This window comes from Ovis aries, chromosome 11 (genome assembly GCF_016772045.2).
Source record: "Ovis aries strain OAR_USU_Benz2616 breed Rambouillet chromosome 11, ARS-UI_Ramb_v3.0, whole genome shotgun sequence".
NCBI lineage: Eukaryota > Metazoa > Chordata > Mammalia > Artiodactyla > Bovidae > Ovis > Ovis aries.
The window spans coordinates 53,146,597-53,159,194 of NC_056064.1; the positions used below are offsets into that span (position 1 = coordinate 53,146,597).

The 12,598-nt window shown below is 54.4% G+C and overlaps 1 protein-coding gene across 6 annotated transcripts in view; it reads right to left on the bottom strand.

The window, feature by feature from the left end:
- The window catches only part of PGS1 (phosphatidylglycerophosphate synthase 1), a 49,902-nt gene extending 37,304 nt beyond the window's left edge, over positions 1–12,598 (bottom strand). For all 6 annotated transcript variants that reach the window (XR_006061286.2, XR_006061285.2, XM_060394964.1 and 3 more), the window contains exons 1-3: positions 12,439–12,598; positions 3,451–3,640; positions 774–851 (exon numbers count right to left, since the gene is read on the bottom strand). Coding sequence is in view for 4 of the 6 variants with exons in the window: in XM_060394964.1 (XP_060250947.1) it covers positions 774–851; positions 3,451–3,640; positions 12,439–12,581 (411 nt within the window). In the remaining 2 variants the exon portion in view is untranslated. The remainder of the gene's footprint in view (positions 1–773; positions 852–3,450; positions 3,641–12,438) is intronic.

Sequence of the window (12,598 nt, forward strand, 5' to 3'; positions counted from 1 at the left end):
CCTGCCTGCAGACTCTGCGCTGGGCTCGTCCTGCAGGAGCACCCCTGCACAACAGGTGACGTGTGCCCCTTCCCAGCCCTGCCTGTCTCATTGGAGAGGACAAGCGAGGCACGACAGCAAGTCGAAGCAGGCACCTGGCACCCACCGCCACCCCTGGATGAAAGCAGCAGCCAGCCCGACCTGCATGGTGGCTCCTCCGTCTAACATAGGCTCAGAAAGCCTCTCTGTGAAGGACTGGAGAGTAAACATTTGGACCTTTGCAGGCCAGATGGTCCCTGTCACGGTTACTCAGCTCTGCCACCACTGCAAGAAGACAGCCACGGACAGAACCAAGACCAGAGTGGCAATGGAGAGCACTCCGGTCATGTCTGGCTCTGCGGGGGAGAGCGGCTAGGTGCCAATAAAGCTTTATGTGGCACAGTTACTACTCCTCTTTTGACTTTTTGCCCTACACTGAAAATGTGAAAATCAGCTTTAGCCCACAGGCCACAAGCAGGTGGTGGCCAGATCTGGCCTGCAGGTCGCAGTTCCGAGTCCCGGCCTGGCAGAGCGACAGCCTGGGGCCCCTGTACAGGCTGAGGAGGACACGGACCAGCGAGGCCAGAAGGCCCAGGATCACATCGCCCCACAACCCCAGAATCTGGGGCCACAGGAAAAATAGCTGGCCTGCAACGGTGGCCAAAGAGGGTGGCTCTACCCCAACCCCACGGTGCCACACGGCCTGAGGTTTCAGGGTGACCCGCTGCCGCCTCTAGGACTCCTCCAAACCTTACCAGTTCCTGTTCCAGGGGACCTATCCCCAGGTAGAGGGATGCCATCACGACCCGCCTCTTGGCTACTTTTATCTGCCCCTGAAGAAAAGAAACAATTCAAAATCCAGTCATTTGTTACAATTTTTTAAAAAGAAACATTTACTTTTATTTATTTGGCTGTGCCAGATCTCCAGCAGTGGCATGTGGGGTCTTTGAATTGCTCCATGCAGGATCTAGGTCCCTGACCAGGGATCGAACCCCCTGCATAGGTGTGCAGAGGTCTCAGGACCACCAGGGAAGTCCCTCACAGTCATCATCTTCATATTCGCTAAGAAAGATATAGTCCTTTGATGCTGGAAAGAAATAACACTCCAAGCTGAACTACCCTGTATCTTCACCAATTAATATTTAAAGCAAGACCCAAATGTGTGTGGTAATCTCACAAATAAGGACCCACAACTCTAATTTAAAATACGCAGCCTGAAAGTAAAGCCTGAGCTAGCCACGCTGCAAGATACAGCGCAGCCTCGAGAAGGAGGGAGGCCCGTGCACATGGCCTGAGGGGAGGTCCCCAGTGCACTGCAGAGACAGACACACGTCACTGAACACCAAGCGCGAGGCCCTGCCGCCACCCCCACGCATGCTATACGTGTGTGTGTGTGTGTCCGAGAGGCAGAAGCAGAGGAGGGAGTACGGGTGCAAACTTGCACTCCACCCCCATCTGCACAAAGGTTTTATAACGAGCACGTAACACTTCTGAAATGCAGACAGACAGGTACCTAGCTAGACACACCAACAGAACACTCAGCATCCAAAGATGACGCCTCAGTTGAAACACCTGCTCCTGAGACCCGTTTCAGCCACAGGACACCAGACCCCTCTCAGGAGCTGAGCGGCCAGGCCCTAGAGGAGGTCAAAGGCAGGAAGAAGGGCAAGCTGGCGAGCGTACCCGGAGAGGCAGGACGCACACTCCAGCTTGCTTTCCCACTTGGCCCCCACGGCCTGCACTGTCAACAGAGGAAGAGGGGTGTCTTGACGAGATAACAGACCAGCACAACGCTAGGAAAGGCTTCTATGCAAGGAACAAACAAAGAACTTCCTATGTTTGCTATTTCCTTCATTTTGTTATTTACTAGATGGTTGCTTGTGGGGAAAGTGAGCATGAAGACAGGAAGGAGGAAAGCAAGTAAGGAGAAAGGTGATTTAGTTCGGGCAGCAAATGACAGAAGACAACGCAACCGTCTGCTGTGACGCTGGGTCCCCTGGTACAAGCTCGACGTAACGAAGGCGGGGGCGCAGGCAGGCACTCTCCTCTCGGGGAACATGGGTCACTCTGTCCCAGGAAGAAACACAACCGCTCCGCATGGAATGGGCCAGGGAACCTGCCCACGACTCAGTGCAGGAAGCAGGAAACGGCGGCCTTGGCTTCCTCCTGGCCTGAGCCCTCCAGCTCGTCCCGAACTCGGCAGCCCGGGCAGATGAGAGCATGGCCCGTCTCCAGGCCAGGAGACCCCCACGGACAGCCTGTTGTTTCCCAGGAGTTGACTGGGACACCAAGACCAGCCTCCTTTGAAAAATCTGTTTCTTCAAGCCAAGCAGAGGACCAAGCAGGAGCAGAGAGTAGACAGTTTCAGCATCAGTTCTACACAACCAAGGACAAACGGGAGAGTCGAGCAGAGCAGAGGGGGCAGGGGGAGTGAGCGCGCACACGCGCCATGATGGAATAAGCTAGCGGGAAATCAAGTGGAGATCTACAAAACCACAGGGCACAGGAGAAAGCGGCATGCAAGCTGCAACTGAGCTAGAGTGGCTGCGCAGAAAAAGGAGAGTCCACCCGCCTCTCCCGTGACCTCCCAGCACTCCTCCTGACCGCACCACACCTTGACTCCAGCATCCTTGTCCACACACTCAATCCACGTGAAGAAAAGTGAGCGCTGCATTACTTCATTCCAACTAGCAGCTTAACCACAAACGACGAGACATGACGTGAGCACCTGTGTAACGTACGAACACCTGAACCCCCTAAATGCAAAGGTCAGCGTGTCTACCAGGAGACAGAAGGTACAAACTCCAGGTAGAATCACCAGAACCCTGAGACCTAAAAACCAGACACCCAGACTTCTCAGTTCTCTGTAAATGCTCTCCGCTGAACGAGAGGCTTCCAGCCACTTCCTACATATCAAATCTCACCCCATAGGTCACTTGGGTCTCCATCTCTTGTCCACCATTGGATGGAGCGACTGGGTTCTGGAGACGCTGCCAGGGACCCCTAGGGGGTCTGCCCTGCCCTAACCAGAATGAGGTCCGTCCCCCACACCCCTGGACACACGCAGCGCGGACAGCCTCAGCAGGAATGTGCCCGTGTGGTCCCCAAGCTCTCACTGACCTCCCAGCTAGCCTCAATCGCCGACACGGAACAGTGGGACTCAACCTGTCCACGAGAGCCAACACCTGGGACCCGACCCTCACGGGGTCCCCACGCTCTGAGCTGTTCTACCTCAGACCTCCGCCACGCAAGGAGCCTCTGGTCATGGCGTGGCTCAGCCAGGTGTGAGCCTGACTCCTGACAGACAGAGCTGACCGGCCATCGAAAGCTTCTACGACGGGTGTTTTGGCTCAGGGCTCACCCAACCTTATGCCCCGCCTCACCGAACCTCTAACCCCACACCTGAACCTCTCTCCCTTAGACACGACTTACCTTCATGAGCTCAAAAAACTCTGCTGGGGAAGAAAGCACCCTGACATGAGAGCTGGAGACGCCAAACTCTGGAACCAGGTTTCTGATCCACTGGAAGCGATGCACGCCCTCCGCACACAGGCAGCAGGGAGGTGAGGTGACCGCAGGGACCGCGGGGGACAGCAGAGGGGCCAACAGCAGCCATGGCGACCTGGGGAGACACACACAGTCCGTCACACGTCTCACAGGCTTCCTCACAAGTCTCTCTCAGCTCCTGCGGGCAAATAAGGAAAAACGATAATTTTTTCTTTTTGAGAATTTCAGATCTTCTAGACCATTTTAAGCGAGCCCCAGTCAAACTCTGCAAGAGTTTTTCTTCAGCCCCTATGAGTCAAGCAACTTAAGAAGTGCCAAAGCCTATATATAAACCCCAAAATTTATGCTGATTGCAGACAAAAATTTAGAGCAGCCACAAGTAAACTCAGAAGGCCATCACCTGGTTAATACTCCCAACAAACTCACCTGCAGAAAGCTGCCACAGGCCACCCAGAGCAAGGGCAGGTCTGGTCTCAGTCTGGTGACTGCAACCCAGACCCCTGGTTCTCTGATGAGATAAACGGCCTTTTATTCAGGGAAGTAACCAGAAAAAAAAAAATTTAAGTTTTCTCTTTAATACTCAGCTTCCCAGGTGGTACTAGTGGTAAAGAACCTGCCTGCCAATGCAGGGAACGTTTAAGAGACGTGAGTTTGATCCCTGGGTCAGAAAGATCCCCTGGAGAAGGAACTGGCAGCCCACTCCAGTATTCTTTGCCTGGGAAATCCCATGGACCGAGGAGCCTGGTGGGCTACAGTCCCTGGGGTCACAAAGAGTCAGACACGCCTGAAGCGACTGAGCACAGCACACACAGAGAGAAAAGCTGGAAGAGGCTGGGGAGGTGACCGTCTCAAGAGGAGCCAGCGGTGACTACAACTGCCCCTTCACCACTGGCCCCAGCCTCCTCGGGGTCACACCCCATCTCTGGAGGGCTCCAGGCCACTGAGGCCGAGCCCGCAGTGAAGGGCCCCCTGTCCGCTGAGTCTCATCCCTGTCTGGCTTCCAGCAAAGAGCAGCAGGAAAATCCTCTTCAGCCTGTGACCTTCACCACGGCCTCATGAGGGACTCTAGGGAGAGGATGCTAAACACCCTGAGGCCTGCAGGGCCACAGATTCCAGGAAGATGATTTCATTCACTTGTCTCCTGATAAAACACTGAATCTTCCCAGGGTTCGTGAATGTCCCTCCACACACACGCCAGATGGCCGGCAGCTGGGCTTCCCAGAAAGCCCACCGGGCCGTCACGGCGACTCACTGCCAAGAAAACTTTAGTCAACGGGTGGAAGGTACCGGCTCTGGACCCTGGGAAGCCAGGGTTTGACACAGGCCTCCGAGCAGAGGTCCCTTCCCGCTGCCTCTGAGGAGGTGGGGACCACACTCCCAGGCGTCTCTTGCTACACTTCTCCTCCAGCTTCCCTTTAAAGAGCAGCAATGAAAGGCCTAGATGTGCGAACAAGGGGCTGCAGCCTCGATTTTCCAAAATGGAGGCTGTGCTTCTGCTGCGCTCCAGGCCACCTTCCAGAGCAAGGAGAGCCTTCAGTCCAGCGGAAAACCATGAGAATGGGAACATGCTCGACACTCATCGTGAAGCCCCAGAGGGGGCCTGAAGAGTCTAACGTGCGCTAAGTGGCTTCAGTCGCTTCAGTCGCGTCTGCCTCTTTGAGGCCCTATGGACTGCAGCCCACCAGGCTCCTCTATCCCTGGGATTCTCCAGCCAAGGACACTGGAGTGGGTTGCCATGGCTTCTTCCAGGGGATCTTCCCCGCCAGGGATCAAACCCACATGTCTTATGTCTCCTGCATTGGCAGGTGAGTTCTTCACCACTAGCCCCACCTGGGAAGCCCCCAAAGTCGAATACTCAGTAATTAAATAGTCTGCTTGAGGTGGAAAACCCCTCAGCATCATAAGATCAACTCATCTCCCAGCCTCAGAGCACTTATATCGCTCAGACCAGATAAAATAGATCCAGAGCAATACCTATGTCCCAGGCCAGCCAGTCAGTCCCCCACGCTCTTCAGATGAGCCAACACTCAGAGCCACTCCCAAACAGCAAGATGAGGAAACACCTCTTTGCCACAGAGCAACCCAGGAGAAGGCAAGTGCCAACTCAGGCTTCAGTCCAAGTGGTCACGTGAGCACTGATGTTGTTCGGGGGAGGCATGGCCGGCCCAGGGCCTGCCGCCCACAAACCTGGTGGCCTCAGCAGCTTACACACCTGAAATCATCTAAGAACACAAAGGAAACCGCTAAGACTGATTCAGGAAAAGTCAAAATACACAAACGGCGCACGTGCTTCAAGTGATCACACAGGAGAGCTGCCAATGCCTGAGCTGCTGGGGAAGCCTCACAACAACCCTCCCTGGAAAGGAGCTTTGATCCCCTGGTGGGATTCAGACAGGAAGTGCGGTGGGGGGTGGGGGGTTCCCAAGCCAGGACAGGTGTGTGCCAGGGAAAGAGACAGGACTGCCAAAACCCACCGGCGCCAGAAAAACCCAGGAGGGGCTCAACAGGCAGTCCAGAGAAGACACACGGTGAGCACAGCGGGGGTGGGGCCCAGCCACCCGCGAGAGGGGCTTAGCAGACCAGCCTGCTGGGGCCACTGCGGGCAGGTTTCGGGCCTGCTGGGCCATTCCGCTGGGCGGCTCTCCCGGGAAGCTCCCACCCAGGCCAGGTTCCAAGCTCTGCTGAGGACTTTTTCACCGTTTCCTGTTTAACCTGTGTACTGACAGGTTTATTTTTGTTAGAGAGAAGGAACTGAAAGCCAATTAGCTTTCAGGGACTAATTGGCGGTGGAGACCCAACCCTTGAGAGGCAGCTTTACATTCCAAAGAGAAAGATGCTTGGAAAAGGAGCGCAGAGTTTAATAAAGGCCCCACAAGGTCAACACAGGCAGGGGGAACCACACCCAGGCCCCAGACCCTCAAAATCTAACTGCCGCCCTGCCAGGGCAGAAGCAGCCAGCCCTCGGGGGCGGGTTCTCTGATCATCTCAGCCAGATCCTCATGGGGGTGAGTTCTCGCTTTCCACGAGGGACTCCTGGGAATCTTCTCAGAAAAGGTCTCCCCCCCGTGCCAGCCACAGCCCCTGCATGCTAATCCCAGCCTCCAGGGGCCCCCACCACCTGCACAAGCAATTCCCCCTACCCTAGGCAGCTGTCCCAGGTCAGAACCCTAAACCCCGCGAGACGAGAGGAGGCAGGGAGCTGTGGTTACTCTACAAAGAAAGCAGAGCTGCCACATTCACTATGTAGAGAACTAGACACACACACAGTTTCCACACCGAGCCCTGCACTCCCCTGAATCATCTCTTTCTAGATACCATCAAGCTCCCATTTCCAGTTACAGGGAGGAGGAAGTGGCAGGGGCTGGGGGGCCAGATAAGGCTCTGCCTCCCTCTCCTGCCCTGACTCCGGGTTGCAGGGGGGTTTAGAGGACAGGGCTCAGGCCAGAGCAAGGGCCCGCCCTGGAACTCAAACTCAGGCAAGCTGAACGGCTTCGCTACAGCCCTCAGCTGCAAACAATGCCAAACAATCCTCAGCTCTCCTGAAGGCGAGATGGGAGAGCAACCTCTCCACAGGGCGGCTCTGGTCAAAACCCACAGGACACCTGGCTCAGGTAGAGGGTCAGCCTCATGACGGAGGACTTCCTGTGGAACCTTCAGACTAATTCCCTGAGCTGGGGAGTGCGCTGGGGCTAAGCTGAGGACCCCTGACCTGGGGCCTCTCCCTCTACCCGGAGAGGGGCCTGCAGGCATGGGGTGAGAGGATAGGGGGGCAACTAGGCGGGCACAGTGAGTATGAAGCGGGGCAGCGGGGAAGAGAGGGAGGCTTCTTCCCAGCCTCTCCAAGAGGAATCCACACCTGACCCTCCATGACGCTCTAGTCCGCGGACAGGCCCGCCATTAGACCAAGGATGGCAGAACCCTGCCCAGCTGTCCTAGACAGGACGGTGCACCGTGCCGACTCATGAGAGGTCCTGGACAGCAGCAGAACCGAGAGAGGGGGCAGAAGAGCTGCTGAGACACCATCAGCACCCCTTTGTGCAAGGGAAGCCCAGGGAAATGGGAGAAGGCATTTCTCCTTGGTGTGGGAGGACTGGAGTTTTTCATTCCGCCAAACATTATGAAACTGCACGCACTCCGGGGGGAGACCTGCCACACCTACCGCCTCCCCCTCGACCAGGACACAGGCCGTGCGCCTGGAAGTCCCACCAAGCCCTCACGTGTCCTCACGGGGACCGCGGAGGTGCCAAGGAAAGCTGACACCCAAGAATCCCGCCTGGGTCTGCACTTCACCTCCACCAGGCCACCCGCAGCTCTCACAGCCGCAGAGGACACTGGGGCTCCCCAGGGGCAGCAGCGGTGCCACCCGCTACCTGTGGACACGAGGAAGCAGGCCAGCCTCCTAGGGTCTCTGCAAAACAGGGGCTGTGGGGCTCTGAAGGAAAAAAAAGTGGGGTACCGGAGGACTGTCTCCTACACCAACCACAAATCCACCATGGACAGCAGAGGGGCTCTGCCCCGTCCCACGCAAGGGCATTACCTAAGTGTCCCGCACTCAGGGTCGCGGCCTGAATGTCCACAAACTCTCCGGGAACTGTACGATAAGATTCGTGGTACACATGCTGTGGCTTGGGTCCCACCCAAATCGGTACAAAACGACAAGAAAAAAGAAAGAAGCTTTTAAAAGAAACAGAACTCTGGACTGCCATTCTTTTCAGAAACTGCTTTTTAAGAAACCCCCACCCCACCCCCGTCACACACACTTAAGCGTAAAGAGGTGAAGTGATGAGAAAAGGGCAACCGTCAGAACACTTCCTGAGAAAGGCTCGAGAAACTACACCAAGGGACCAGACTTCCTGCAGCCCTGGCAGCAGGCGGCCCTTCCTGACTAACGCAAGCCCTCACCCCGAGAAAGGGAAATGAGTGTGAATTCCCGTAGGTCACTTCAGAAGACCAACGGCCGCTGCACTCCTCCAAGAAGTCCAGCCCCGGGCCGGGGCTGCCAGCGTGACTTACACGCGGCCCCGGTAGCCCCCCCCCTTGGCTTTCCAGAAGAAAGTCGATTACGTCGAGGGGCCAGAGACCTAGCGCAGACTTCTGACCCTGACGCTCCTCGGGAGCCACGGGCTCCCAGCAGGCTCTGCCGAGAATCACTCACAGGTGCTACTAATCCACCCGGCTTCAACCAGCCCGACTTCCCTCAATCGGCTTGACTTCGACTTCCCTCAATCGGCTTGACTTCCCGGCAGCTTTGAAAACAACTCGTTTACATAACGCAGATCACTTGTTTACCACGGGATTATCTATCAGAACGCTTTAATCCCGGGCTCGTTTCTAGCCATCCACCAAGTACACAGCTGGCTGACCAGGCTAATTCGTCACCAGTAGCAATGTGCTCAGAAGGTACTCAGGTTAATAGGATCTTAATAAAGCTACCATTTAACGGTCAGTCGGCTGCAAATCTTAATTTAGTTCTCGACAAGATCTAATTTGAATTATTTGGGGAAATCATGCTTTGATTCTAAATGTCCTCCCCCTGCCCTCCCTACCCATTCTACTGCTGTAATAAATAACTAAGAGATGGCTCTACTGAACTCTAATGAGTAAGGGGGAACTGGGAAAATTCAGAGAAAAAGTAATTTCTGGAAATCTGGTGGTCCCTCAGAGTGGAAACCACGAAGAAGTTGAACAAGAGTAGGCTGAGCTGGCATTACAAGGTAAAAAAAAAGGGGGGGCAATAAAAAGAACAGTTTGCTGGTGACACTCCCCTCTGACCACTCAGGAAAGTCAGGACATCCCACCCCCACAACACCTCCACCCCCCCCCCACACACACACACGAATGCATACACACACCTAGAATAAACAGACCTCGGGTTTCAAGAATAAAGACTTTTCTGCACACAGCTCAAACTGAAAATAGCTTTTAAAAGAGAAAAAGGAGACCACAGAGAAAATATCTCCTTGTATGGCAGGCAAGCTCACTTAGGAGCTAAGGCCCTCCTGACACAGCTCCCACTAGGTCTCATCTGCTCCAAATAACAAGCCGGTTCTGATTAGTCCGAGGAGGCCAGGAAACTTCCCCAAGTTTGTCTCCCTCTCCAGGGCAACCAACCTGCCAGTCACCTGAACAGGGAGTGCCTTCGCTTGGACCCACCTGGATGCTAACTGACCTGCCCTGAACTCACCTTATCATCACCCCTCGACCCGGCCCTCTTTCCTACTCCCTGTCTCGGTGAAGCGTGCCACCATCCCTGTGGTTGCCCCAGTCAGAAACATGAGCTGCCTCCTCAGCAACCCTCCCATGCAACCCGCACCATGGCTGACTCCAATCCAACCCCCTCACCTCTTCCCGCAAGCAAGCCCCACCTCCTCAGGCCGAGACGGGTTAGCCAGAGAAACTGCACGGGGTCTCTCAGAGCGAGGGCCCCCAGGGCTCGGCCCAGCTCCCCTCTCTCCCTCCTGTCCCTCCTCCTGGCAACAGTCTGAGGACCGGTGGGACCTCAGAGCTGCCGTCCACTGCTGTCCCCATCAGCCTACGAGCACATCACTCACTATCCTCCTGTGAACACTGGCCCCCACTTCCCCCACTTCGACACGCCTCAAAGACACAGCTCCAAGACCACCACCACCCGGAAGCCTCTGTGACTTCCAGCTGTGCACCGGTGCCGCCATGACCTTTCCTATCTTACTTAACTATTACTGTTGTCTGCTTATGGGTCTGAGCGCCTAGAAGGTGGCGCTCTGGATTTGTGTCCTTGGTACCTAACACAGGCACAGCAGTGCTCTATATACGCAGGCTGAATAAGCGAGTGGATCCAGCTGTCCATGAGGAGCCAGATGCCTGCTCGAGAGGAAAAACAACAGTATTTCCAGATCACTAATTAGAAATAATTTTAAGTAGAGTTCTCTGTCTCTACGGCTGTCTCTTTAACTAAAAGGAAAACAACTGCAGTAAAGAACTGTTCCCTCTCACCACTCCCCTTGCTAGCCACAAGGAATCACCAGGCACTCCAACAGTTGAGTCAGACTGGCAAGCTAAAATCTAAAATAATGTTAAGTTCATGACTACACAAAATTATTATCAATGAATCAATGATCAGAATTACAAGAAACCACATCATTCGGGGAATGAGGAATTGGGAGGTGCAACTGAACAATGGAGAAGAAACGAAAAGTCAGCAGCCACTAGAGGTGAGTGGCCACAGAGACATGAGTAACCCCAAACACCCAAGCCACAGAGAAGCAGAAAAAGTCTGCAAACCAAGTAAGACAAAGAAAGGGTCAGAAATCCACAGTCCTGTAGTAATACTGCTCAAAGTGTGTATCCTCCACCCTAGCACAGGCATCGTAAGACGAAAAATTTCGGGCAATTGCGTTTCTGTGATTTAACTGGGTTCCTGATTTAATTGCCAACCCACAGAAACAAGTCTCTCAACGTAATCAATAAGGAACATGGAGCCACAACACCTGCAGCCACTGAAGCTATTTACAGAAGATCTTAAGAATTCAATTTAGACTATCACCACTGCCACACTAACCCCTACCCCCCACCGCCCCACCCCCACCCACTCGAGAAATGTCTGTCTGAGAAGAATTTGTGGCTATTGCCTCAACATCTTTTAGTAATCAATTTCAATGTTAAACAATGATTAACATGAAGTGTTTTCTTGTACAGTTTAAATATATACAAAGGAAATGACAAAATGGCCTAAACATCTCGTCCTTCAGAGCCTTTTTTCAAACTTTAAACCAAATTTCTTAGTGGGTTGAGGTCAGGACATAGAAGTCATTTGACTTGGCTATCCACTGGCGTGAACAGGTCTTTGTTAAGTACCAATTACAGAAAAGGGAGGCCACCTCTTCAATACACCACTCCCATTAGGTTCACTGATGTAAAATTTAAAGCTGTTCTGATCGGTAAGCTTCCAAGAGAACCAACCTGTGCTGATTCTATCACAAAAACTTCCCCTAAATCAAACTTTAATTTTTCCCTGAAACTCTTCCAACGTCACCCAATATGAAGCAAGTTCCTTCCCATACCTAGAATCAACACTGGACTGGACCACAGATCTACCAAATGCCAGAGGTCAAATTTCACCCAAGTAGCAGATAAAAATCTAAGACAGGCACAACCTCTAGAAAAGGATGCAGTTCTACGTTTGTTTGTTTTCTTAAAAAAATAAGTGTAAAGCTTGAGTCTCTTTAACAAAAAAACTGTGCACAGATTTTTTTTTTTTTAAATATTAGCAACAGCAGCAGGCCCCTTAGGTCAACATGTTCTTGGTAAATGTTTACTTTTAAAAATCACTGCCTGGGAGAATTGCTTCAAAGCCTCCTTCACCACTTGCATAAGTCACTTCAGTACTTTTCCAGAACACAGGCCCTTTGCAAAGTGTAAAAGGGGTTTCGAGTGGTTCCTCTTCCCTTGCCGGAGTGTTCCTGACTCAGGATTGCTTCACAGCCCTCTGGCAGGATGTGAGAAACGCTGCATGCACAGAATCCCAGCAGGGCTGATTCACTCCCGCCAAGTCACCCCCGCAGCTAGGATTATTTAAGGAAAAGACCCCTCCGGACCCAAGCAGTGTCTCTCGCGGACACTCTCCAACACTCACACCCTGGGGCCCAAAGAAAAGCACGAACTCAGAACCCCACCCCACCCCACCCCCCGCCCAGAGTGCACACACAGGAGCCCCTTCGCTCCAGCGTACGCGGACCAGGGTCGGGCTCGCCCATCGCAGCTCCAGGCAGGCCCAGCCGATCTCGCTCGCAGGGCCCCCGTTCCCCAGGAAGGCTGGCGGCAAAGTGGGGCCGGGGGGCCCACGCGGGGGACACGGAGGTCTCGCCGCCACGCCAGGGGGCTTGGGGTCCCGGTCGGGGGGGAGCGGGCGCGCCTGCAACCCCGCTGCCCTCTCACCTCCTGCGCCGGCGGTCCGGGTTCCTGCCGAGGCGGTCGGACAGGCGCCCCAGAAGCGCAGCCAGCCCGGGGCGGCCAGGCAGAAGGCCTAGCAGCCGCCTCCAGAACACCGGCCCCGCAGCCGCCGCCGCCGCCGCCGCCATGGAGACTCGCCGCTTCC